The sequence below is a fragment of the Corythoichthys intestinalis genome, chromosome 12 (assembly GCF_030265065.1).
Source record: "Corythoichthys intestinalis isolate RoL2023-P3 chromosome 12, ASM3026506v1, whole genome shotgun sequence".
Taxonomy (NCBI): Eukaryota; Metazoa; Chordata; class Actinopteri; order Syngnathiformes; family Syngnathidae; genus Corythoichthys; species Corythoichthys intestinalis.
Window position 1 is genome coordinate 38266637 of NC_080406.1, and position 27349 is coordinate 38293985.

The following is a 27349-nucleotide window of genomic DNA, read 5'->3' on the forward strand; positions in this document are numbered from 1 at the left end:
TTTTCACCATTGTTTCACCTGGCTGTTGAGTTTGGTGAGTTTTGAAGCATTCTGAGGGGGTCAAAGTTGGCTCAAAGTGTCGGCGGGACAAAGAATGACTGCTAGGGGGCGCTACATAGTGAATTTGTAATTTGTCTTTACACAGTATCAACAATTGCACCTATCTTGACCTGCCTGCCGATTTTGGTGCATTTCGAAGCATTCTAAGGGGGTCAAGTTGAGCTCAAAGGGGCTGCGGAACAAAAAATAACTATAATAATAATCATCATCATAAAACCGAGTAACCACAATAGGTTACCGGTACCTAAAAAAAACATTGTCACCGGCATGTCCATACTGTTCAGTTATGGATGTGTTCTAAGTCAAATAAAATCAATTCAACTTTTATTTGTTTAGACCTAATCACAACAACACTTATCTCAAGGAGAAAACAAAACATGTTTTAAGGTGCAGTAGCCCTACGCTGGATTTCGACCAACTGGAGCATTGTAGGGTTTTTTTTTGTTTTGTTTTTTTAAGTTTTTAATAAATGTTTAAAGTATATAAAAAAAAAAAATCTCAGTACACAAATCAGACAAAAGTCCTATTAATCTAAATTTAAAAAGTGCTGCTGATTGACATTTTTTTGATGTGGGCAAAGCGCTGATATTAATTGTGTCAGAGTCATTTACTTTCTTTAAACTAAATAACAAAATCGATTAGGGAGGAGGCAGACTGTAATGAATCAGTTTTCTTTATCAAACAGTTGTTCATAAATACAATCCATATCCAATTTCAAAGACTCTCTTGTGTGACAATTTACAGTTTGAATGGGAGTTTGCGTTAAAAGGAAACTCCAAGGGTTTATGTGAGCTGTTTCTTTATAAAAGAAATGAGACAAATTTACTATCTAACAATAACTCAAGTGCTAATAAGCTTCTCTAAAACAATACAAACGGACACTGATTAGCATAATCGCTAACTAGCTTAGTGTGTAATGTCACATAAACAAAGAATACAATAGGCTTTATGTACTCACCTCTGACAGGGGAGACACACTGGATCTAACAACACAAAAGACAATCTAACTCTCGACACTTTTTAATATTATTGAGTCAGCAACCCAACCTGAGTGTAACAATGAACTCTCTCGCTCTTGCTCTAATCACTGGCGCGCGCGCGCAAAGCCTCACAATACACACAAACAACGAACCAAATGGGACTGCTCATAGCTTCCGGCAAAAATCGATTATCAAATTCCTTGGCAACGAATTTAATAATCGATTAGTTGTTGCAGCCTTATTCTATTATTTTTCTGGGTGGCCGTGGCGCGTTTAGCAGAATGAGTTCTCCAAGATTTTAAAGTGAAATTCAAGAACACTTCCTCAGGATTATATACTCTACTCTGAATTTTACAGAGATTCTGGTACAGGCAGTTTACAGCCCTAATATAATCTCCGGAAAAAATGCATTCATATCATGTTCTCTGAAAAAGAGCCAAACCAACTCCAAGATTTACTGCATTTCTAATTTATCCAACAGAATATGGTTAAACCTCAATGAAATGACGCAATCCATGTACCCTTAATCTTCTACCCTCTTTTAATATATATACAGTACACATTTTATCCATTTCCAGGGAGGAAAAAAAATTAAGTAAATCAATGGAACATTCAAGTGACAGGCCAATTTTGTTGTGTCAGTTTAAATGCTATTTTAACTGTGTGGCCTCATCAACAGACCAACGGACTCTCTTAAGTAGTAACTCATATTTTAGTACCATTGACGTCCTATCCATTTGAACTGGCTCTATCGATAGCTCTGCAAACTGAAATCCCCCAACTGTACTGACTGTACTGCGAGCTTTCCAACGGGTTCCAGTTGGATGGACAGGCAGCTGGTCCACTTGGTTAAACATGAACAGCCTGCTCTTTGACAAGGCTGTCACCAGCGGACAGCGTCAATCAAAGGCAGCCTGGTTCCAGTTAAAAGAAGGGCTCTTAAAAGTAAACACCACTCCATCTGATATTGGGCATTCAAAACAAATGACCAACTAAACCCAGTAAACAATCTATGACCCTTTAATTTAAAATGTTCATAAAGGTGAGACTTTGTGATCCAAACAGTGATGTTAAAAAGGTGTTAACAGAGGTGAAATATTCAAAACCTGATTATTCATTATCACGAGTTCAAGAGAAAGAAAACACTAGCTAAATTTAAAACCAAGCAGGTGTGACACATAAAAGAAATACGCACACAATGATCAGCAGTTCAAACAGATTTTACATCTATTGCCATCTGTAAAAGAATTAACAATCAATGAGCACACACGTCTCCATGGAAATTTCTCACGACAAGGTCATGTTTGCTGTGACAGCAAAAGATGGGGCATCACTGCAGGAAATCTAATCTGAAGCATCTGGGTCATACTAAGCATACGAGCCGGCAGAAACTGTGAGAAAGCAGGTATGTAATCTCACGTTACCCAGTGTGCAAATCTTCAGGCGTTTGGCGGTATGAGGGTGGCTCATTGCTCTAAAATGGGGTTAACCAACCATTGCGACACTAAGGGAATTCTAGCCTAAATGGAGGGCATCCATGAATACGTCAAACACATCACTTGTGCTGATTTTGCAACTCTGTGTGGAGAGGGATTGTTGTAATAATGACGTACCAACATAAAACTTGGCAAAACCACAAAGAAATAAATGCCTCCAAGTGATTCCTCAATTTTTACAATAGTTGCTGATTAATAGGTGATCATGATTGTTATTCTGATTTTCTTGACTACATTTTGATATTGTATGTTAACAGATAAGATAGGGAATCTGAAACTTAAAAAAAAATAGATCGGAGTTTAAGTTTTTATAAACAGATTTATGTAAATATTAAACACCATGAAAGGTCGCCTCTTGATTGATTGCTGTCATGTACCCCTTTCCCACTGGCCAAAAAACCCATGTCAACCCACTTACAATCGGCTTTTGGTGGCAGTGGGAAAGGTGCAGCGACCCGCCTCGACCTGTGTCAATCAACCCGCCAAGCGACCCGCGTTAAAATCACCTCGGCTCTGATCGTCAAGCAGTGTGAAAGCAAAACCTCGGGTCAACAGTCAACACCCTAATCTACAAGGTGACGTAGGCTCTTACGTGATGCGTCATAACAATTTCGACCATTTTGAGGACAGTAAAAAGCATGAAAACATAGAACACAAACGGAAAGGAGGCTTCCATGTTACTCTGCATCGTTTACTTCCTTGAACTGAATGAATTCGGTCACACTTGTGTTGACTCGTATCTTAGCGTGGTGACGTTACGTAACCTCACGCACGGCTGAGGAGGGGTTGGGGGTTAGACGGGTGGGAAAAAAAAAAAAAAAACACGGCTTTTTTTTTGTCAATGGGAAAGGTGCCAAATGCCAATTGCTAGTGGGTTGCATCGGGTTGGAAGAAACGTGCGTTGACCCACTAGTTTCAGTGGGAAAGGGGCAATGGACATTTCTGCTACATTTCCTTCCACCGAGAGCGTCATTTTCAGAGGAAAATTCCAATTCATGGCAGTCTTTAGAAGAAAGCTTGGTTCCAAGTTTCGGTCAGTTTGTTTATTTCCGATTTGTTCTTAAAGCAGAATTGGAGTAAAAATAGGTCAACTCATATTGGCTTTTGTCATACATTTTTGCTACATTTGATCTAGTATTGTTTCGATACAATTTTTTTCACAACTGATACCAATTCCAAAAGAGGGCTGTGTGGTATTGTCCAATTAATATCACACTGTTTAAAAAATATTTAAAAAAAAAAAAAAATAGATTTCATTGTTTTATATGCTTATAGTCCGAAAATTACAATAATCGCCTAGCCCTAAATTATCAATTTATCAATTAGTTTCTGATTCTCTAATACATAAAATATTAGTATTAATCTTTTTTTTTTCTCCAAATTTGTAATTCCAGGGTGCGATATCTTACCAACTACCAACCTTCATGCTAGTTTACTGTGTCACATCGCAGGACGTGTAATTTTATTTTATTTTTCAACATGTAATCTTTTGTTTTACTTCGTAAAAGCAGCAAGTGTGCAGATCACGTATCCTGCATCCCTTTTATATACACCAAGCCTGGATTAAATGGCATTATATCAATTAGGGATGTCCCCGATCACGTGATCGGAAATCGGGCCGAAGATCGGGTTGTTGATTAAAAAAATATATTCATGTTTTTCTGCTTCATGCTCGTACAGTGCCATAGGCTCTCACCCTCTGTCCTGCTAAGCTGTGTGTTCAAACCGTTTTCTTTGGTCACCAGTGCAGCTCAGCTGGTGTTTGGTACTTAACGTTAACGATGATTGACAGGTTTCATCTGACCGGAGAAACCTCCATAGCTTTACGATCAAAGGCATAAATGTGTTAATCATCATTAAACTTGCAGCCCTGTCTGAAGTGTGCTGTGCAAACTCATTCATTGTGTAAGTGAGTGGCTGTTCTCGGCAGCGTAAGCGTCAAAGCATGAGTGAATTTGAGAGGACTCACTTCATAAAGCATTTAATAAAGACAAACATTTTTCTACATTATTCTAGTTTTAAAATAATTCACATGATGAAGGTGGCACGGTGGGACAGGGATTAGCACGTCCACCTCACAATTCTAAGATCCTAGGTCCAATTCGTCCCATGCCTACATGGGCTTGGTGTTAAAGGTGATGCAATGAAAAATGTGGGTGCACCTACATTTTGTTCTCGTGCACCTTAAGAAAAATTTTGGTGCAACCAATGCAAAAAGTAAGTGTGGAGCCTTGGCTATATATATATATATATATATATATATATCGCACTGTTAATTTTTTCCTAATATCGTTCAGGCCTATCCCAAACAGAGCGATTAGAGTTATTATATGGGGCTTTGCCTTGCAAAGGCCCAGAAAATGAAATTCCTCAACGTTATTCTTTTTGACATACAGTATATAAACATCTTATTCTCTGCATTTTTTGGCTCGCCATACAGCCCGAACTGTTTGACCGATTGGCACCATTCAAGTATCGAAACGACCGTAAAATTCACGCGACGATGGGAAATTTTCGATTGACCACCCAAAATTTTCCGTTCGCCCGTTAATGCAGGTTTTTGAAAAATGTATTATTATATGATCGTCACTTTTTGTCCGCGTTCTTTCGGCACGCCGTACAAGCCGAACCGTTTGACCGATCGGAGCGATGGGAATTTTTTTAAACAGCCCCGAAAATGTTTCCCGATTTTTCAGGGGAAAACAAATGTAATCGCAACCCCCCCACCCCAGAAATCGCTATGGTAGTCTTTTCCAATATCGTTCACGCCTAATCTAAATCATTTAAACTGAGAAGACTAGCAGGGCATGCTCATCTTTCATTGCAGTTGACAGCGCTAGATGCCCTATCCATTTTGACTGGGAGTTCCAGCCACGGTATCTCTCAGTAATGACAATAAATTCAATAAATTCAATCAAGTCCCAGTCAGTCAAAATTGACTGGACATCTAGCACCGTCAATGGCAGCCATTATGTTAAGGTTGAAAACCACAGCTTCTGCTCAACACAACATTTTGTGTATTGTGTTCATTGGGATCATGAAGGGATGAGAGATAGCTCTTTTACTGATCTCTGATGATCCCCATCACACAGTGGTTGGTGTTAAAGAATACTTCAAAGACATATCCCAGGTAGGACTCAATAATGTATCCACCCCCTATAGAAGAATTACTCCTGACCAAAAACTGGAGATTGTGTAAATGCAATAAAAGAAATGGGCTAGGTATGCACAAACGTGGAGAAGCAGATATGATACGAATATGATATCAGCTGCAGCAGGCAGCAGAGGGGCGACTGCGACCCAAAATATGTGGCACGGATGGTGGAGGATTACGTCATCGAGAAAAAAAGGAGGACGCCTCAATTGCATGCAGGCTTGACTGGCATTACTGAACACCGCGCCACTGTTCGATTAGCAACTGTTATGTGCAATTAATGACGCGCATGCCATGAATAAAGGCGACGGCCGAGAAGAAAAGCCATTATGGTTTCACATGAATGGGGGTGGGAAATGCATAGTTTAATTGTCACGGTCCACCATCGCCATATTGTAGTTTGGGGAACGGGGATAAATAAATATGAAGGTGTTATTAATTGCTTCTTTTTTCCGTTTTCTTCAAATCAATGTGCGCCATATTTAAAGGCATACAACTGGCTCCATTCAACACCGACCGGGCTGTCATTGAAGGGGCTTATTGTACACTTGTAACGTTACAATGAATGAGCCATTAACGAAGGGGGCATTTATGTTGACATACGGAAGGCCGAGGCATGGATTCATTAATAGAGGGCGCTAAATGCGATGCAACAGTGCGAATGATTGATCATTTTGTGGTGTTAGGTTTCTCTAACAACTAACTGCGATGTATTTGAATGGGGACAGCAGCGTTAGCAAACAAGCGAGCTACACATTGGTCATGACTATAAGCACGCAGTTATACATTTGAAATATAAAAATAATAATGTGCAAAATTATGTCCATATATTTGGTCAAACTGGAGCTGCGTTATAAAATTCTTGGGAAATATGTAGCGGCGTGAATCAACTTGGAGCAAAGTGACAGCGTCAAGCTAGTGGGCTAAAATAGCTAACGTCAACTGGCTGGAGAAGGGGGAAAATAACTGTTTTTAAAGCTGAAGTGTCTTTTGAATTATTCTTACCGTCATAAACTGCTCCGGGGGCGTCCAGTTTTCAAGGAATAAATTGTTCGCCGTGTGAGGAAATGCTCTTTGTCGGTAGGGCGATGAAGCCCGAACATTCAAGAGGAGTTCGCCCGCAGCTGCCGACGAGACCTGGGCATGATTATTACGGACAGTCGGGTCGGGTCTTCACGGGTGCTCGCAGTCACGCACATCCATCCGGCAAAAAGGGGCCTCCTCCGGCCGCGACCATGCTACCACTGCTTCGGCAGCCACGGATGATAATCCACAAAACAGGAACCCACGCAGAAAGCATTGGCTAAACGCAAACTCTATCGGTCATTCCAGGCTAAGAAAACTAAACGCGTTAAAAAGCAAAAAATAACTAAACCGATCTGATTATATTTAACGTAAATGACTTAATCGATTAATGTTACGTTTCGGACTTGGTGCGCTTGCTCGCGGTTGTCAGCCTCTCTCGGTACTGCAGCTGCCTGTCGGAGCGACACAGCAGCGGTGGCGGCGACGTAATGGCGCAAATGGGGCGCGCGGGGGCGGGGCAACAAAAGCGGGAGGCGCGCTGCTACTTATGGAGCGCACCCAGGTAAATCAAACCACGCGTGGAACTCCTCACAGAACCCGGATGTTGGGAATATGTAATTTTATTACTAGGGGAAGTCACATTATTGTAAACTTTCACATGTTATGTATCTTTTCACAGAGTAGGTATGGTATGTTAGTTAGAAAATCTATATGTAAAACGCCCATTAATGGCAATATACGTCCAATCAATTTGGACTGGGAGGGATGGCAGCGATCATTCGATTGCTGCCAGCCCCTCCCAGTCTAAATGATGAGGACGACTATCTTCGTCAGTGGCAGCCTAAGAGTGAAGTCCTCCCTTTCAAAATGTTTTAATTAAAATTATTACCAATCTGTTTCAATGAATAAAATTGTCAAGTGTGTTCATTCACATATTCAGACCAAGCAGCCGTGTAATTCATATTTCCTGTAAAAGGAGCACACGTTCTAATGTGGGCTCTAGTGGCCTCATGTGGCGAACAACGTAATGGCAGCCAGCGCGTTAAGCAAGACAATGGTCCTTTGTGTCCCTCTCAAAAGCACACTGAGAAGTAGATGAGACAGTGAACTGTTGTTGATAGAAACATCCCAAAGTAACTCACACATGATTGACTGAACCCCAGTCATGAAGTGACAGCCTCCTTTGCATGGATTCAGATACAATACTAGAGAAGCACTGAGAGATCATTGGCCTACTTCCACCTGAGCAGCCAAATTCAAAGCATTGCCATATTTCTGACCTCTGTGATCTTTGACCCTTTCTCTTCATATCACCTACTCGGTAAATTTTAATAAAATCCATCATCAATTTATCACAAAATTTATTTTTCTGTGACCTTTGACCTCATGACCCCAAAATTGAATCACCTCTTCCGTTGGACATTGCGATCATCTTTCAAGTTTGATAATCCTTTATTCATTCTATAGTTATCATGAACACGGACAGATAACCCAATATATAACCTCCTCCTTCTGTAGGTTTCAGCTCCTGACGGAGGTAAAAAGCTTTTTGATCATGTTTTACACTTAAAACATTGAATTTCCACCATAGTCCATTGTACTTTGCAATATTATTCATTATAAGCTGCTATTTTAGTTCAGTCCTCAAGGTATCTGACTAGAAATGTAATTAAAACACGCATCGGAACCTCGTTAATATGCAGACATATGACCTCGGGGAGTGTGGCATGATGAGTTGCAAGGCCCCACAGAGCTGATATTAAGATTATTATCGCTAAACAAATTAGCCAGACATGCAAATGTGTGCATACTTGAGCGTATTTTTCCTCAGTCAAGGTTGCTTCTCTGGGTATGGGTTGGTGAGGGCGTGCATACAATACTGGGGGCGCCACAAGGGAAATGACAAACTTGCACTGGGAATATAATATATTGCGTTAAATCATCTTTGTCACAGGCCACATTGTAGTCACGGTCTCCTATGGAGGGCAATGATGTCTGCCAACTAGGACTGCTACAATTAATTGACTAATCAACAACTAATTAATTGTCAAATGAAATTACAATTTTGATAGTCAATTCATTATTTAGAAACACTATCAATTTATAAATTATCAAAAAAAAAAACTGAAATATTTCTTAAAATGTGTTTATTTAAGCATTTTAAAATAAAATGATAAACACTAAAAATTCTCCAATTTCTGTATTCCTATTGTTCACTGCCAGCCTCTCCAAGTCGAAACAGATTGGACGTTTATCATCCTCAATGGCAGTTAATGAGTAAAAAAAAAAAAAAACAATTCAAACAAATTTGTTACTTAAACTTAAATCTTGTCCTTTTTCATGAGAGTGATTATGCCATCCCTCCTGGAGTTAAATCTTGTCCTTTTTCATGAGAGTGATTATGCCATCCCTCCTGGAGGTGTACGGTGTGTGCTTCAGCTGAATGATATTGGCGGGAAACAAGTTCCCATTGGGTGCGTACATCTCCTCTCCCTTCTGTCCCATGAGTGTGCGCAGTGTCTTGTTTCTAGATAGAATCTTGTCGTAAAACTCTATCCCGCCTTCAGCATAGTCGGACGACACCCCGGCAGCCCGTCGATCCGAGCTGTAATCGGACCACTGGGTGACGGTGTCAGAGATGAGGAAGTAAGACACAGCCCCAAGTGCTAGCGCTACCAAGTTAACGACCCCGCGTAACAAAAATGGGCCGGCGTGAAGGTTGAACACCTGCTTCAGAACCACGCTGTACACCCAAACCCCACTCAGGCAGAATGGAGCAACTGCAGCACTTAGGATGGGTGCGCCCGACTGTGAACGGGCGACCTCTCGAGCTATGGCAAATTTCTGTGCTCGGAGGGAGAGCACCAAAGACTCCTTTAGCGCTGTCCCAGTTTCGCTGTCCCATTCAACCGTTTTACCATTTATGAAAATAGTCCGGTTAGTGATACCATCATGGTCGTCGGGTGTGCTGTTAAAGTTCGCCGGGATGCCTATTTGAGCCCCTGCAGGCAGCCAAGGGACGCCGGCGCTGACTGGGTGGAACCCAAAGGAGGCGAATGCAGAGAAATTACTGGATGGGGTGACACTGTAGTCTTTCAGCACCTACGTATAAAAATAACATGATTTAAATGAAATGTCAATTACCGGTATATGGCGGAAAACACAGACAAGACTGAAAAAGCAGTTTCTGCTCTTGCACTCCTCTTTAAAAGAAACTGCTGTATTTTAAGCCAAAACAACTGTTGTGTTTGATCGAACAAAATGTCTATATGCTGCCATAGCAGATTCATGGCGCATTAAGCCCCTGAACTATTTTTAACTTGCCTGTTTTACCCTGGAAACCCGCGTTTGCAGATGTCGCGCAACCGTTTTTTGTTTCAATTTAGCCATGAAAACAAGGTAGGTAATTATATTTCTTATTCAAAATGTTGTCATTTTTAGCTTAGAATCATTAATCGATGTCAAATATTTTGTTTAAAAATTTTTTTTTAAAAAAACGACTTTAAATAATTATTCACTCGCACATTTTAAACTTTTAAACAAATTACGTCACAATGGGAAAAAATGGTGTCCGTAAAAAACTCTCGGATATCTATCTCATAACTATCGCTAAATTGTATTTTTTTGTTACTGTCGCATTTTCCCCGATATGTTAGATGATAAATAATCAATCCAAACAAAGAAAAATTGAAACAAAAAAAAACATTTAAAAGGGTAAATATCTGAAAATCTCGACCACTCCTGGATGTCTGCGATTTCTGCATCACGACCTTGTTATATTACCATGTTTCACCCATAAAATCCCCATAAAATGCAGCTGTGGCCATTCACAGCTGTGTCTTGACACTCAGTGATACATGCAACATGGAGTTTTTGGATCGAAAACAAGGTAAGTACGCGATAATATAAGAAAGTTAAAGTCATGCCGTCTGTAATTCTGCTCTCGCGTGCTCTCACCTCCAGATAGGGTTTTGCTGTTTAAAAAACATTTTTTTCCAAAAAAAAAAAAGCCCCCCGTCCAAAATGTTTCTTACCCCAGAAAATTGAGATTTTAAGCTTTCCAATGATGTATCACACATGCATATTGGACAGTTTTGAAATTTGGCCAAATTGGTGGTCTCAGAGCGGTACTTCATGTCACCTGAGTGTTTTCTGCCATATTAATTTCATGGGAGGTTCTTTAGTGACGTCATGGTTTACATTTCTCGCGTCGCATCATGGTAGCATCTGGAAAGAAATGGTATTTTACCTCTAGTTTAGAATCTTTTGGATGTTTGGAGAAGGATTTAGTGAGGTAGATGGTTCATTCTTAGTGTGTGGTCAAACGTACAGCCTGATAAAGTTTTTTTCTTTTTCGAATTCCCACGGAAAGGGGCCGTGATGAATGAAAGAAATAGCTGCATGTGATCAGATGATTAAACCCGATGTTCTGTCATATTAGCATATTTATGATTTTATAGCGCTTTCCAACTCATTAAAATTGCTCAAAGTGCTTTATAATACCAGTTTGTTAATTTATGGAAGTAAAAACCCAACAACGTTTGGCGTATACTGAACTGCATTTCACAAAGTTGTGCAGCCAGCACCTTTTTTGTATTAAAAGTAGATCCTATAGTATTGTCACTGTATGTTTTTTAACTTTTTTAATGACCATTTGATAACTGTCAGTGTATTAAATATACTTCAAATTTAATATGACAAATGTTCCATAAATCTGCATTTTAATACGGATATGCAGTAGGTGTCAGCCACAAAACTTATCAAACGCAGTCCAGTCTACGTCACACGGGGTTACTGCACAACTATATCTCTAATTTTAACAAGTATTATAAAGTTGTTTGAGCAACATTCAATATGTGGAAAAGTGCTTTATAATCATTCCATCTCACCAGTCCGAGTGATGTATGATGTCGAAGTGACCTATGGAAAATATGTGCAGTTTCAAGCTGGCTATTTCCTGTCACTCTAAAAAAAAAAGAAGAACCATGCCTTCCGCAGTATAATAATTCTCTCACAATCCCACGTGACAAGGATACCATTGAAGATGCAGGTGCTGTTATTGGTAGTACCATTGGGCACTATCACCCATCGACCTTAACCCTATCGAGAACGTGCGGTGCATCCTTTAAAGGAAAGAGCCACAGTGGCTGTAAAAAGTCTACAACCCCTGTGCAAGTTTCAGGTTTTTATGATATTAAAAAATGAGACTAATAAGAATGATTTCAAAACTTTTTTTACATTGATGTTATCTGTTGGGGTCAGATACAGCTAAATTTAAAAGTTCAAAACTGAAATCTAGGAAAAAATAATGAATGGAATATGTCATTACACAGAGGTGAGTTAAGGTAATAGTGAAGAGGGGCTCCTATGTTAACTTGTTACTTTTAAATTATTTTAATGATTTTATTAGTCGAAACATGCTTTATGTTTTTTTTAATTATATTATCTTAATGCTATAAAATGAACAAACTCTTTCACACTATCACAAGTTAAATTTATGGAACCAATTTACATGTTTTATATTAGAAAAACTTTCCAGGACGCCAAAGAAAACGTTTCCCAAATACGGTGGTACCGCCGCATACGAAGTCAATTCGTTACAGGTCGAAAAGTCGAAAAGGGCGTATGTCAAGCAGGATTTACCCCAAAAAATACATTATAATTCAATTAATTCGTTCCGCAGTCAATAAATTATAAAGAAAAAAAATAATAATAACAACAATAATAATTCCTGTAAAAATGTAACGGATCAGGTTTTGCGTGATGTACCTGAACGCACCGCGTTGCTGGCGTGACAGAGATAGATGCTGTAGAGATTTTACTTTCTCTTTTAATGTTCTGTTCTTATAGGTGTTATCTGCAGCGGACAGTAGGCGTGTTGGGTCCGGAGGAGGACCGTCGAGATCATAGACATTCTACGGCCGCATTGTCGTGCCAGTTCAAGGACGTGCACACCACGCCCATATTTTTCTTTCATTTCCATCTTCAATAGCATACCGCGCAAATGCTATTTTTAGACCGTGACGTAGCCATCGTAAAGCGGAAGTGGGTCATTATAGACGAGCCCTCACATACAATTCATGTTATTTCTGCTTGTTTCTCCGGTAATCTTTCAAAAAAGAACATGCCGATCAAACACTGCTACTATGGAACTTGTAGAAACGACTCTACACATTACGACATATGAAGGATGTTTTCTTCATACGTTTCACGAAACAAAAAACTCGGGAGGAAAAAATGTGAAGAACGGATCAACTTGCACGGACGTCCAAAAGACCAGTTTAACGCCAGCAAGGTGAAGCCATTCACATTTCATATGCTGTAAACATTTTGTTGAGGGCCATGCTCCTACAGAGGACAAAAAGATAAGCCATTTTGATATTTTTACTTATTGTTTAGCAAGGCGTTTTGCCGTGCTGCATTTGTCTGACAATGAATGACCTGAAAAAAATTAAAATGGTATCTGACTGCCACTGTTATCTTTTCTGTTGTCAAAAAAAAACAACTTTAGTAAGGGGTGAGTGTGAAAAAAATGATAGAATTAAGATTTGTTATTAATGAAAAAATTAAATACAAACATACGGCAACATACGGCTATGGTAGATATCACATATATCTAGAACTAGATGTGAAATGACAGACGACGGCCATGTTAGATCATATACCAAGAACTAGATGCGAAGTGACAGACTTTCCTATGGAATAACGGGAGCAATTTTTACAACTTTAACGGTTGATTCACAACATTAAATTAATTGAATGTAGTTTAAAGCTGCCGATACAGAATGGGGACTTGAGTATTTTATTTACTGTTTTTAACGGTTAACTTGATACTGAAATAATAGTTTGTTTAGCCTGAGAGGATTTTTGAACAATTTTGAAACTAGTGTACAAAAAATTACAAGCGGGGTGGGGGGAGATGGGGGGGGGGGGGGTTGTGGTGCATCAATAATCGATTTATAATCGAATCGGAGCCTCTGAATCATAGTCGAATCGTTAGGTGCACTAAGATTCCCACCTCTATTGATTTCTCTCACAGGAAAATCCGCCGTGCGTCCGTATAACAAAGAAACTGTGGCGCTGTCATAAGTCGTCGTATTTTGAGCATGTCGTCAGATGTAGAAACAAATGGCGACTCAAATTTTAGGTCGGATTTTAAAAAGATTGCGTGCCGAAGCGATTGTATGTCGGGGTACCACTGTACACAGGTTAATTGTAGCTTCTGCCATCTAGTGGTAGTACTTTGAATCATTCTTCCTATAACAGTAACAGAAAGATTAACAACAACAAAATCTCAATTACCTGCTGGAAAAGTCCTTCTAGCTTGTCAGACAGTGTCACCGGTTCTCCCTTGTACCAGGCTTGGTAGAGCTGTCGGTAGGACATATCAGGGAAGACGTGGTAAAACGTGTTGGCTGCAAAGATGCCACCACAGCTCGCTATAAGAAGTGGAGTTCTGTACTTCTGAAGAAGAACTGAATACTTCAAAAACCTAGACGCCATGTCTATGCCGTTTGACGTCAGCTTCTGGGGAAACAATCTGAAGAGAGAGGAAATTTCTTAGGATAGGATGCATCATTTATTTGCCATGCATATCATTATTTTTAAGCATAAAAATCCTTTTCCTGGTGACACTTTCAAATAGTCTACTTCTTTTGAAATATGGCCTGAAAATGCTATAGTATATTCGTTTTAAGCGACATTTGCGATCTATTAAGCTTTTTTCCCCCCTCACAAACATGACTTAATGCACAAATATGACATAACGCCGGGCTATCGTAAGATTTCCTGACGTATTGACCCAAAGCTTGTCTTCACCGTGATTTTATAAAATACACTTCATGACTATTGTTTAAGCGTGTCCACAAATGCAAAATTACAGTAAATCACTCACATGCTAACGGGCTATTATACTTACATGGCGTCAGCACCGTAGAAATAAAACCCCACGCTTAAAATAAAAGAAAAAACGACTACATTTATAGTTTAGAGGCGCCTAAAACTATCATGTTGCCCATATCAGTTTTTAAAGGACAGCTGTGCACGAATGTTACATGACAACCATGAAAAGAAATGACCTTTGGTCGTAAATCGATGTCGCTGCCGTATTGCTGTGGCGCGACAGTTTTACGACATTAGGTAAATAGTGAGTCGTGCTCAGGGACCTGGTCATGCTGTCACAAGAGCGATCCTCACTTTTTTACGGCTTAATATTGTTTATATTTTAACTTCTGCTATTACGCGCCAAACACGACAGTCATTGCCAGAAGAGAAATGTTAAAAATTGTGAAAAATGTATTAATTGAATTTCGTCCAAAGTGGCCTTTTAACATTTTGACATTAAATGTCCTACAGGAATTTCCGGAAATCTACTGGCTGTCCTCCATGTCACAACATTATTTTTCATCTTTCTTTAGTTCAAAGCCACCTGTTTAACTGGCTACCATTGACTGCAATAGACGTCCAATCCATTTTGACTAGAAGGGCTGACAGCGGTGATCCGCTGCTAACCGTCCCAGTCGTAAAAGATTGGACATCTTTCTCTGTCAATGGCACTGAAACATGGTCACACACTACTAGTTCCCAGTTCAATTGGCAGTGGCGCCTCCAGAAATTTTTCATAGGGGTGGCCAGATGGGGCCACTTAAAATCTTGGGGTGGCCAAAACTAAAAGCCATAATTTCAGGTTTTCATCATATTATTGCAGTAAAAAGGTCAGAAGAAAACTATCAGAAAGACTTAAGGACACGGCTATATACTTTGGTTTATTGTGTAATATTTGATGTTACTAATGATTTAATGTGCATAGTCCATAACTGTCCAGTCAACATTTTGAGTTCCAAAACGATTGTTTTATTGTGCTGTATGTATATATTAGGCATAAGGTGTACGTTTAATAAGGGCTGTCAAACGATTAAAATTTTTAATCGAGTTAATCACAGCTTAAAAATGAATTAATCGTAATTAATCGCAATTCAAACCATCAATAAAATATGCAATATTTTTCTGTAAATTATTGTTGGAATGGAAAGATAAGACGGATATATACATTCAACATACTGTACATAAGTACTGTATTTATTATCACAATAAATCCACAAGATGGCATTAACATTATTAACATTCTTTCTGTGAAAGGGATCCACAGATAGAAAGACTTGTAATTCTTAAAGGATAAAAATGAGTTTGTATATTGTGACTAAATATTGCCATGTAGTGTATTTGTTGAGCTTTCAGTAAATGATACTGTGGCGACTTAACTGTTCTGCCCAAATGCATGATGGGAAGTGGTGCATCCATGACTGTGTGTGGTGGCTGCAAATGCTATATCTTCTCTGCGTTAGGAATGCTTGCATCTTCTCCACTCACTTGACACTGCCTCTTATCTCTGTATATAAGTAAAACGGCGCCATTGTAGGCTGTTTGCGGCAATGCCTGAATGAGTCCTACCGCGAATGCGTTAATTGCGATAAATATTTTCACGCGATTAATTTTTAAAAATTAATTACTGCGCGTTCAGCGCGATAAATTTGACAGCCCTACATTTGACAAAACAAAATAAATGCATTCATTTGGGATGAAATGCATAACTGATGCTACAACAATCTAACGATATACTGGCAAGCGGGGTGGCCAGTGGGGTGGCCAACCAATTCATAGGGGTGGCTGTGGCCACCCCTGGCCACCCCCTGGTGGCGCCACTGTCAATTGGATTGGATGTCTTATGCCTTCACTTGCACCCAATGACCATTCTGTGGATTTGAGAATGTTGTAATTCGGGATGAGCGGCTGCGTGTCCATATGTGTGTGTTTGTACATATATTAAGATCAGATATTCTGATCCTCGAGGAGAAATCCTCCTCTCATGCTGTCTCCATGGAAACAAGCAGGAGGATGTGTAGGTAGGTGTGTGCGTGAAGAAAGCAAGTGGGCCTGAGAGATAAAACAGTAATTTGGTATTACTGTATGTGTTGGCATACCCACTAGAAGCAATTATCCTCAATAATACTCTTTATGTGATAAACCAAGAATAAAAACAAAAAGAAAAATGTGTCTTTTGATGAGATGAAACCAAGTCAAGACATTTATTCATATAGCCCTTAATAATTACCCTAAGTCCTCAAAAGGGCTTCATAGTTGGCAAACATGAAATAAACCAATACATTTCAACATTTCCTGATTTGGACTGTTAATGTTGATGCACTGTTCATGCACTGGGTAGTAGGCATGTGCCGATAACCGTGGTATGACAACGTCACGGTTTCAAAACCACAAAAATTTTCTGTCATACCCTCCCTAAGGTATTAGCTATTTTTTATGTACAGTAAATGCAGGGAGAAATCCCTAGATTGCAGCTGCAAGGCTCAAACCTCTCCCCTGGTTGTTGCTCAGTGTCAGTGAGTCAGCTGTGCATCACAATGGCTGGAGTTTAGTGAAACTCCTGAACTTTTTCACCCTATTAAAGAAAAAGAAATCGCTTGTATGGAAATACCTCGGCTACAGAAAAGTTACAGACGGCATAGAGCAGGAGGGCCAACTGACATGTATAACATGTTCGTGGAAGGTGGCTGCTGAGGAGGCAATATGATTCCTTCAATATGGTTTCGCAACTATACAAACTTAAAGGTTATTAAGGGAGTTCCAAAAATTGATTGTCGCGATTCAACACGTGACGATTTGATTACGATTCATAAAGGTTCAAAAACAATGATTTTCCCTAATAACTTTTAAAACAACCGCTCGTAGCGAAACGAAATTCAAGACACGTCTGCCGCCTGAACACTTTTAATGGACGCATGCACAACGTTATGATGGATGCTGCCGGTTACTGAGCGAGAGATTTACTCCTTTTTCAAAAGACTGGAAAATAAATTTGTGTATGAGACAGGCAGACCCGGCAGTCACAAGAGGGGAAGAGAGATAATTAATTTCTCTTTGTCTTTCAGATGTCCAGCAGTAGTTTCAAGTCATGTCAATTGAAAAATGTCCTGAGTGTGTTGCTAAGACCCGTGTGCGTCTACAAGAGGTGAGTACATGAACCCTCTTGTACTTTTTAGCCTTTATTGTTGTTGTTTTTGAGATGTTAATAGTTAGCACCGAGCGCTAAGCTAATTAGCTAATACGCTAACATGTATTTCATATGCAGAACGTGTAAAACAATGATTAATTACAGCGGTAACACTACAAACATGCGAAATAGTACAGAAATCTGTGAAAACAAAGTATATTGGTTAAATTGGTCTTATTTTTAAAGACACTTTGTTTCCAGAAAATGTGGAATTCATTCCACCTGTGTAAATTTTATTGTATTGTTGAGAAAAATAAGTACTGCCTTTAAAATGTTTCATGTTTTTGCACTTTCTTGTAAAAAATAAAAAAAGCAGCCTAAGGGCAGCTTATTGTTGTATGGGCATGTTTCCATCATTCCTGTTGAATCATTAGGATGTTTTAAATAAATAATGGACATAAATTTTTTGGCTACTTTATTAATTATTAATGTACAATGCATCGATAATCGTGATAACCATGATCATCGTTCAATAATCGAATCGTAGCACCCGGAATCATAATCGAATCGTGGGGTGCCTAAGATGGCACACCCCTTGTAAACACTATCATGAACGTTTCCCACCAGCTACGAGAGTTAACTCCAGCGTGTTTAGTGTGTCTAGCGGTGGTAAAACATGTTGGGGTTTTTTCATCTCTGACAGCTGTATGTGATGAGAAAGAGAGCGTGTGTGTAATCTAAACATGATACAAGTCATACACACATGCTTTTAATGGAAAATAATTCAAATTTTTTTGTTCTGATGACAATGTTAATCTGTGGCTGTGGGTTTACGCTCCCCTACCCTGCAATTATATTAATTTTAATTTCATTTAGAATACCGGTGTTTGTTATTTTTTAAAATTTATTATAACTTAACATTATACTTATGTTCCAATTTGCTAATATGTTTTGAAAAATAAAAATCCTGTTCAATTGAAAAAGTTTTTAAATTTGTTTTTTTAACCAAGATATCTCGAAGTAACACATTTTAGTGCTATAATACCGTGATATTGTGAAACCGTGATATTTTTGCTTAAGGTTATCATACTGTCAGTATCTTATACCGGCACATGCCTACTGGATAGGTACTTTACAGAAAGCCCACAGTATTGAGAGGTTAATGGGGAGGTTATCTATACTATGTGCTGGACATGTCGGCACTTTGGAGAAGTAGCTTTATGGCTGTCTGCACTGAAAACAAATGGGCGCTTGTGCAACATCACTCGAGCACATTAATATCCATCCTGAAGCCAAAGTTTACCTTATTCACTGGCAGACGACAATAGACGCTAAGTTAGGTCTATTGACATCAATGGCAAGCAATGACTTAAATATGTTTGACAATTTTACAACATATGCAGATTTGAGAGTTGTTTACATTTGTGATCAATAGTGTCCCTTTCTCAAGCACTGCCTTAAAATTATTAACTGGTCACTTTTTAAAGTCCTTCTAGGTTGATGTAGACACTTAGATATGATAGCACTATATTGATTAGCATACATGTATCATAAATAATAATAGGAAAAATACCCCATATTATTCAATTGGCCATTCCACCTAATTGATGGCATTTGCATTCCTGGGGAATAAAATGTCAAAATGTATGATAAATTTAATTTCTAAATGTTTTTTGTTGTTGTTGTTCCACCAGGTGCTCTGCTAAATAATGTGTGATTTTTGTTTTTAAACTATTATTAAAAACAAGTTCAAAATGAACTTCGACCACCCCGCTTTCTTTCTGTAGCCTATAACATATCAGCCCAGATTTATGAAAAGCAGAATCAAAGGGCGTGTATGCCCTCTAGTGGCTAATTTCATATGCAACAATAAGTCTGCAATTAATCAATCGGTCCTGAGACAAAACTAAATGAATTGTAAATAAAAATCAGGCTCTGAGGATTGATACGTATACAGCCCTGGAATACCTAACAAATTTCATCCTGATTCATCCACTAATAACGAAGGAGTACCCATTTAGTTAGTGCCCTCAACCAAGAAACAACAACTCAGTGAGCGAGATCTGGAGCCCTCCCTATGGGCGGACTAAAATAAATTTTTGATTAATCCCTGCAATATGCTCAATGCCAAAATACCAGTAGCAAAAATGTCATTTGCTATATAAAATATATTTGCTAGTTCTATGGTAAAACCTATTCCTGTTTAACTCATTCACTGCCATTAACAGCAATAAACAAACAAACGTCATGTTATTTGGGATTGCTGGCATTTAATCAAGGGCGTAGGTTTGGTCTTAATGTTGGTAGGGACGATAGAACAACATAACCTGCATGTACACTTTTTGCTGGGGACAGGACATTAAAAAGACCAAAAAGATTGGGTGAACGGGGGTCAGGGCTACATTTCTCACCAATATGAACCTATAGGCTAAATGATAATTGATAGGCTAAATGATTAATGCAAAATAAATCTGTATTTAACTTATACTAACTTTCACACTGCATATTTACAACATCTTAATCTGATGATTTTTCTTAAACCTAGTCGAATTATTTTCTCCATCTTGTTTTGATTGTTAAAGGCTAGTTAACAGATTAATGCGTCAGATTTTTCCCTTACTTTAAATGTGAAATTGTTCTTAAGTCCATTCATCTAAAACTTGGTCATTTTTCACCTAAGTCAAAACAAAAATTACTTTCAAATAATGTTTTGATGTAATGTAATGTTTCGAACTATTCTACTACTACTATTCTTGAATTAAGAAAATTTCTGACAAACAAGCTCGTTTTAAAGATTAAATATACAAACTTTTTGCTCAAAATAAGTCTGTGAAGCTTATTTGCAGTCAGCTATTTTTCTTATTTCAAGAAATCTAAATGAGTAAAATTCACTTAAAGCACTGGCAGATAATTTTACTTATTTCTAGTAGATTTACACTGAAAACAAGGAAATTTATGTTTGTTTTGTTTTTTCCAGTTTTAAGGAGGTGGGTTTTTGCAGTGCATATTTATTGGTTGAGGTGATACACTGTTCGATTCAAACCGTTTTTAAAAAAAAACAACTACTGAAGCATTTCGAAAGTGCGTCTGTGGGGCGGGAGGAGGGGGCGGGGGTCAAGTCATCAGCCAATCAAACGTGCGTTTGAGGGGAAAAAATGGACTGGCACATTCAGCCAGTGAAAAGCGCTTAATGCAAGTCAGAACATAATGAAAAATATTCACTTAATAATGGTAGGGTCAATTCTATCCTTAGAACATATGGGAAGATAAGCTAAAATGCTTATATAACTGAAGTAATTATATAATGCAAATACGGTTTTTAAAAGTTGGTGGAGACAATTTGAGCATCCTAAAAAGTTGGTAGTGTTATGTCCCTACCGTCCCTATGCAAACCTATGCCCTAGGATTTAATGATTATGTTTAAGCGGCATTGACGGCGATAGACGTCCAACCATATGAACTGGGAGGGCCAGCGATTCAGCGATCGCTCCCAGCCCCTTCAAGTCTAAATGCATGTGGACCTGTTTTGCAGTCAGTGGCAGCTATTTACTTATTTTATGAAAAAAAGCTGATCCAGGGGTAGGATTCGTAGGAGGTTTGTTGATCTCTTTCCAAAGTTTGAGTGTTGCAAGTGGAATGACCAAATTATTCGTGGTCAGTGGTGTTACCAGGATGCCAGGTGTGGGTGGGCATTAGTCTTACCTGGAAAGCAAAAAAAAAAAAAAAAGCTACAATGCTTAAAACATGTTTTGTTTTCTCCTTGAGATAACTGCTGTTGTGATTTGGTCCAAACAAATAAAAAGTTGATTTTATTTTATTTGACTTAGAACACATCCATAACTGAACTGTATGGACATGCAGGTGACAATATTTTTTTTTAGGTAACCTATTGTGGTTCCTCAGTATACCTTTGTTCCGCAGCCTTTTGAGCTCAATTTGACCCCCTTAGAATGTTTCAAAATGCACCAAAATAGAACAGGTAGGTCACGACAGGTGCAATCTTTGATACCATGTAAAGACAAATTCCAAATACACTATAGCGCCACCTAGCAGTCATTCTTTGTCCCGCCGACGCTTCGGGCCCTACTCTGACACCCTCAGAATGATTCAAAACTCACCAAACTCAACAGCCAGGTGAACACTAGTAAAACTTTGATAAAATGTAAAATAAATAAATAAATAAAATATATAAATAAAAATATGCGTAAATGTGTGTAGAGCCCCCGAGGGAAAAAATTCATTTCAATTTTTTTTTTTTTTTTTTTCTTTTAAGGTGAAAGAGGAGGTAACAACGGAAAGGTTAAAACTTAGAACACATCAGTACTATACGAATGGGATACCATACGCAGTGCCCAGACTGCCGTTAGTACCACATCCAGTTTTCTTTGGGTGGGCAGAGCGTGTCTGTGGATGGGCACTGCCCACCCCTGCCCCCCACGGTAACGCCCCTGTTTGTTCTCAATGTAAAAACAGCTAATTTTTAAAGCGACGCTGGTTTGTTGTGACCCTCAACGGCAGCCACTGTTATCAGTAAATCTGGCGTTTTAGTACAATAAAACAATGATGATAAAAAGAAAAGTTACCAAAGGGGGGAAATATACATTTGTTCAGTGTGCGTATGAGTAGTGGCGCTTGTGGGGGGGGGGGGGGGGGGGGTACATAAATACTAATGGTAAGTTTTTGGGGGAACATAAAGAGTTAAAACTTAAAAAAAAAAAAAAAATAAGAAAAGAAAATAAAAAGGAAAAAAGAATGTAGCTTCTCTCTCGAGTAAAAATGAAGAAAAAAAATCCCCTCTCAAAACCACCACATTCTTTCGTCTGCTCTTCTTTTGACCGTACTATACCCCTTTAAAGACTTGGGGAGCAGTCCATTCCACAAGAGGGGGGTATTCGTTAGCATGGTGAGATTTGTACAAGTTTAACTTAAAAAAAAAAAAAAAGGTTGAAATAAAGTCAGCGTTGTATTTTGGAGGTCATTATGCGTCAGTACACTATAGACAGTTATAACAAAAAATATTGGTCGAAATTATTTTAAGTGTAGAAAAAGGCATCCACCCCTTTTGGACTACTCTATTAATAGCATCAGCTGTTGCAATACAAAGATGAGCTACTCAACGTATTGTTCCGCAGATGTGGGAAGCCCGACTGCAGCGTAAGGGCGAAGGCATGGAGCCGTAACGGACTGATAAAATGACTATTACGTCGCCTTGAGGGCTTTTTCTTGTTAAATTATTCACCTCAACATTAGGGGAAAACCTATCGGTAAGTGTCTGTGCTGCCGAAGAGGGGAAAAAGGTGGGGAGACGTCACTTTTCGTTGATTGTCTTGCCACGATAACACCTTCTTGACTAGTAAATGCTGAGTTCAATTACCGTACTATATGTCGTATAAACTGCTACTAACGTGATGTATTCTTCACTATTCGATTAATGACTGTGTAGTGATGGTTGCGACACGTTTCGCTTCGCGTTCAGAATTGGCACCTTTTGCGGAAATCGCCTATTTTTGCTGTAAAACTTATGGAGAACGACAAAGCCACTTAACTGCGTTCTTGGGCGGCTGCTGTTTGGCTTTTCCACACGGTCGAATAAAGAACCGCACAGTGGGGGGGCTTAAATCTGTCAAAGGAATCAGTGGGGAAATGCTTATTTTGCCTCTGTCATTGGCTGCCATTGACGGCGGTGGACGTCCAAATGGATTGGATGTCTCGCGCCGGAAAAATGAGCATCCACAGCCAGTCCTCCCAGTTTATATGGAAGTCTGTCGTTGTCAATGGCAGGCGATGAGTTTAGGAATCCTCACACACCCCCTTCACATGTACATCATTGAGCCATTGAATAGACGGTTCGGCACACAGGCTGGCGAACCTCTGTGCAGAGGGAACACAGAGATTCTTGTTGTGTTTAATCATAGGATGAGATCATTCAGAAGCAACAGTCTGCACACACACACACACACACACACACACACACACACACACACACACACACACACACACACACACACACACACACACACACACACAACTCTGCTTACGATGATGATGACGCGTCGATGCTGATGGTCAAGATTGAGATGCTGTACCACAAAATGTCAAAATTTTCCTGTCTGGAGCATTAATGTGGTTACCATATCTGTCTCAAAACAAATCTCAGAGCAGGCCTTTTTGTGTGTAGTTGGCATATTCGCTCAGTACATTAGGTTATTTGAGGACTCCTAGAGGAGTAGACGATGTTCAGTGTGTGTGTGTGCTTAATAAGGCATTATGTAATGAGGAAATTTATTAAAATATGTAGTTTATATCAGAATTCAAGATTCCTAAAATGTCTCTCCAGTCTGAGAAATACACTTTTTCATGTCATTACTTTTGTAATAACATGATCCACTGTACAGTGGTCCAGAGTTTACAATGCTGGTCCATTTTATCAACCCCCCAAAAATATTCTGCAAACATTCACATACTTAGAATACCACAGACTGTAGTTTTGTCTTTTTTTCTGACTGAGGCATTCAATGCAGTGTGGGTTTTATTTTCCACTGAGTATTTTCTGAGCTGGGGTGGTAATGATGTGACTGACTGGTGAACAGCTCAGGGAAAAGCTCTATATACGATAAGGCCCATGAATATTTTTGACATCATGTTTCTCCATCAATAGCAATTTATTAGCACTTCAGATCTAATTTGAGGGTAGAGTGTCTACATTCAAATCAGAATTGTCATACTTTTGATTCGGGATTAGACCTGCACAATATATCGTTTGAACATCGGCATCGCAATGTGTGCATGCGCAATTGTCCTGTCCCAGGACGTGTGATTTTTTTTTTTTTTAATGTAAACTTTTGTTTTTCTTATGCACATCAATCTTAATCATTCACAGATAACCTTAGCCTGGATTAAACGGTATTATATGAGTACTAGGGATGTCCAGATCACACAGAGTCCGAGTCACCTCATTTTGAGAGCCGATACCGAAAAAAAGAAAAGTTCTTTTTTTTTTTTTTTTTTTTTTTTTTTTTAAATGCTTTGACACTGCCGAGAACAGCCTATCACTTACACAGTAAATGAGTTACCACAGCACACTTCAGACTCTGTACCAAGTAGGAGTGGGAACCTCTTGGTACCTCACGATACGATACGATTTGCGATACAACGCTCACGATAACGATAATCTGACGATATGGCGATACAACAATTGTCGATACATTGGTCAGGAAATCATTCTATGGTATTCTACAAACGACGAATAAACAAAAAAACAAACTTCTGCTGTGATTTGGAATGAGTTTATCACTAGTAGACGTCCAATCCATTTGAACTGGGAGAGTGGCAGCGAATGACCGAATTTCATTCGCTGCCATCCCTCCCACTTCAAACAGATTGAACGTCCATGGCCGTCAGTGGCAGCCAATGCCAGGCAATGAGGTAATTTGGGCTATTTAAGGTCATTTACCTTTGATTTTCAGTTACTTCTTGTTGAATTTGGGGTATTTTATGGGTCACTTGCTGTTTATTTTGAGTTACATAACAGGAAGTGACCTGGGAATCACCCAAAAAAATAGGCAGTGACTCAAACTCAACAGAAAATGACCTGTAAATGCCCTAAAATGCACTGCAAGTGACCTGTAAATGCCCTGCAAATTGGACCGAATGACTGTGAATGCTCTGGTTTTGAATGAACGAACGTTTCTAGTCTAAATGGATTGGGCGTCACGCACCATCAGTGAGACACTATTATGGTAGACGATTTTGGTAGCAACTTGTTGGTTCCTTTTTATTTATTTATTTATTCTTTTAGACATTGACACCTTTTTAAAACGATATCTCGATTCTTGGCAGAAGCATATCGATAACCTTTGGGGATACAAAGTATCACGTTATATCACCATTTCGATATTTTGTCACACCCCTAGTACCAAGCTTAAGGATGATTAACACATTTGTGCTTTTGATGTAGAGCTATTCAGGGGTCTCTGGCCAGATCAAAGCTACAAACCTGTCAATCATCGTTAACTTTAAGTACCAAATGCCAGCTGCACTGGTGACCAAGAAAAACAGTTTGATTGCACTGCTTAGCAGGAGGGAGAGTGAGAGACCATACGAGCATGAAGCAGAAACAAATAAAACGAGATCCTTTTCGCCCGATTCCGATCCTGAAAAATGGCGTGATTGGCCCAATTTCCAATCATGTGATCAGATCGGGACATCTCTAATTAATGCAGTGTGCTCATCGTGAGTCAACCAAAGTTTTCCCAATCACAGCTGTTCAAGTCATCTGGTGAAAGCTCTTCTAGTTTTAATATCGCAATATATATCGCAAACAGTCAGTCAGTTTTTTCCAGTATTGTTCAGCCCTATTAGGGATGTCCAGATCCGATCACGTGATTGGAAATCGGGCCGATCAGACCATTTTTCAGTGAATTAGAATCGGCTGAAAAGGGTCAGGTTTTTAAATGATGCTTTATAAGGGATGGACGATATGTCCTTAAGTACGTATCACGGTAAATTGAGTAGATTTACCTCGATAACGATAAATGACGATAAATTCGCCCAAGCAGACTGTTATATAATTTAAAAATATGAATCAATGCATGACATACAAATTAACCGTTTCTAGTTGATTTATTTACCAGCTTTCAATTGAACATATTTAACAATTGTACATGCAGTCTAAACATTAATTAAACAGCTTTTTTAATAGCTTGTTTGACTTGAAAAATGTACAACATTATAAAAATCAATACGACGACTGTACAAACATGTCATTATAACACAAATGATTTACAGCTTGAACAGTACACTTTAAACAGACAACTTATTGTTAATGGCTGCTGTAACATAATTACTCTACACAAGTGTTTACTTCAAGGTTTCAGTTTTTTTTTTCTCAGAGCATTTTTAATACATGCACGCACACATGCATCCCCCACACAGACACACACATTAAAGCTATATTGCTCTTATGCCAATGAAACATTTAAGATTTTAAGATGGCAGTAATGACACAGAATAAAGCAAGCGCATACAGAAAAATGGCTGTGGCCATTAAACGGTCATATTATAAGTTTCACAGTTGGATTGTACTTTATGCTGAATGCTGTACCATCATAAAAGCTATCAGAGAAATCACACACACGCAGAGATAGAAATTAACGTGACATACTAATTGCAAGATGCAGTCTGTGCCCAATCCACTTAAGTTCAGCCGTTTCGACAAGGTTAGAGCCGCTATCCGACTCCGTCACGTTCATTTGTAACGTTAGCTGCTAGCGTCAGCCTGTGGCCTGGCTACCAGTAGAAAACATTGTAAGCAATCTCTCCTGAAATCGTGAGAACCATGGAGGACAGCGGGTGAAAGCCCTTCTGGATGCAACCAAGAGTCTACTTAATGTAGGGTGAAAGTTTGGCGAAGCTCCCTTAAGCCTCACTCAATCACTTTTGTTGTAGCGTTAGCCGCTAGTGTTAGCCTACCGGGCTTCTGTTCGACTTCCTGATAACCACGTGACTTCATACGTAAGCACACTGACTACTTTCTTAAAGGGGATGAAAAGACTATATTTTCTTGTTTTATTAAATTACCAAACTTACCGACATGGTCAAAATTACGTCGGTAATCGTGAAGAAT

The 27349-nt window shown here is 39.0% G+C and overlaps 3 protein-coding genes across 3 annotated transcripts in view; 1 reads left to right on the top strand and 2 right to left on the bottom strand.

The window, feature by feature from the left end:
- The window catches only part of ptpn4a (protein tyrosine phosphatase non-receptor type 4a), a 140552-nt gene extending 133370 nt beyond the window's left edge, over positions 1–7182 (bottom strand). Inside the window, exon 1 of the mRNA XM_057853196.1 lies at positions 6696–7182. The gene's annotated coding sequence lies outside the window, so the exon portion shown is untranslated. The remainder of the gene's footprint in view (positions 1–6695) is intronic.
- A 1812-nt stretch (positions 7183–8994) lies between these two features.
- On the bottom strand, positions 8995–14811 carry tmem177 (transmembrane protein 177). The gene is made up of 3 exons (XM_057852862.1): positions 14635–14811; positions 14019–14256; positions 8995–9818 (listed from the first exon to the last, which is right to left on the bottom strand). The coding sequence occupies exons 2-3, from the start codon at positions 14217–14219 to the stop codon at positions 9087–9089; spliced, it is 933 nt and encodes a 310-aa protein (XP_057708845.1). The 5' UTR covers positions 14220–14256; positions 14635–14811; the 3' UTR covers positions 8995–9086.
- Positions 14812–22829: 8018 nt separating this feature from the next.
- The window catches only part of mrasa (muscle RAS oncogene homolog a), a 32587-nt gene continuing 28067 nt past the window's right edge, over positions 22830–27349 (top strand). Inside the window, exon 1 of the mRNA XM_057852142.1 lies at positions 22830–22988. The gene's annotated coding sequence lies outside the window, so the exon portion shown is untranslated. The remainder of the gene's footprint in view (positions 22989–27349) is intronic.

Coding starts and splice junctions, on each gene's coding strand:
- tmem177 (XM_057852862.1), bottom strand. CDS start 14,219: ATGGCGTCTAGGTTTTTGAAGTATTCAGTTCTTCTTCAGAAGTACAGA. Junction 9,819..14,018: donor TAGAAGGACTTTTCCAGCAG/GTAATTGAGATT, acceptor TTTTATACGTAG/GTGCTGAAAGACTACAGTGT.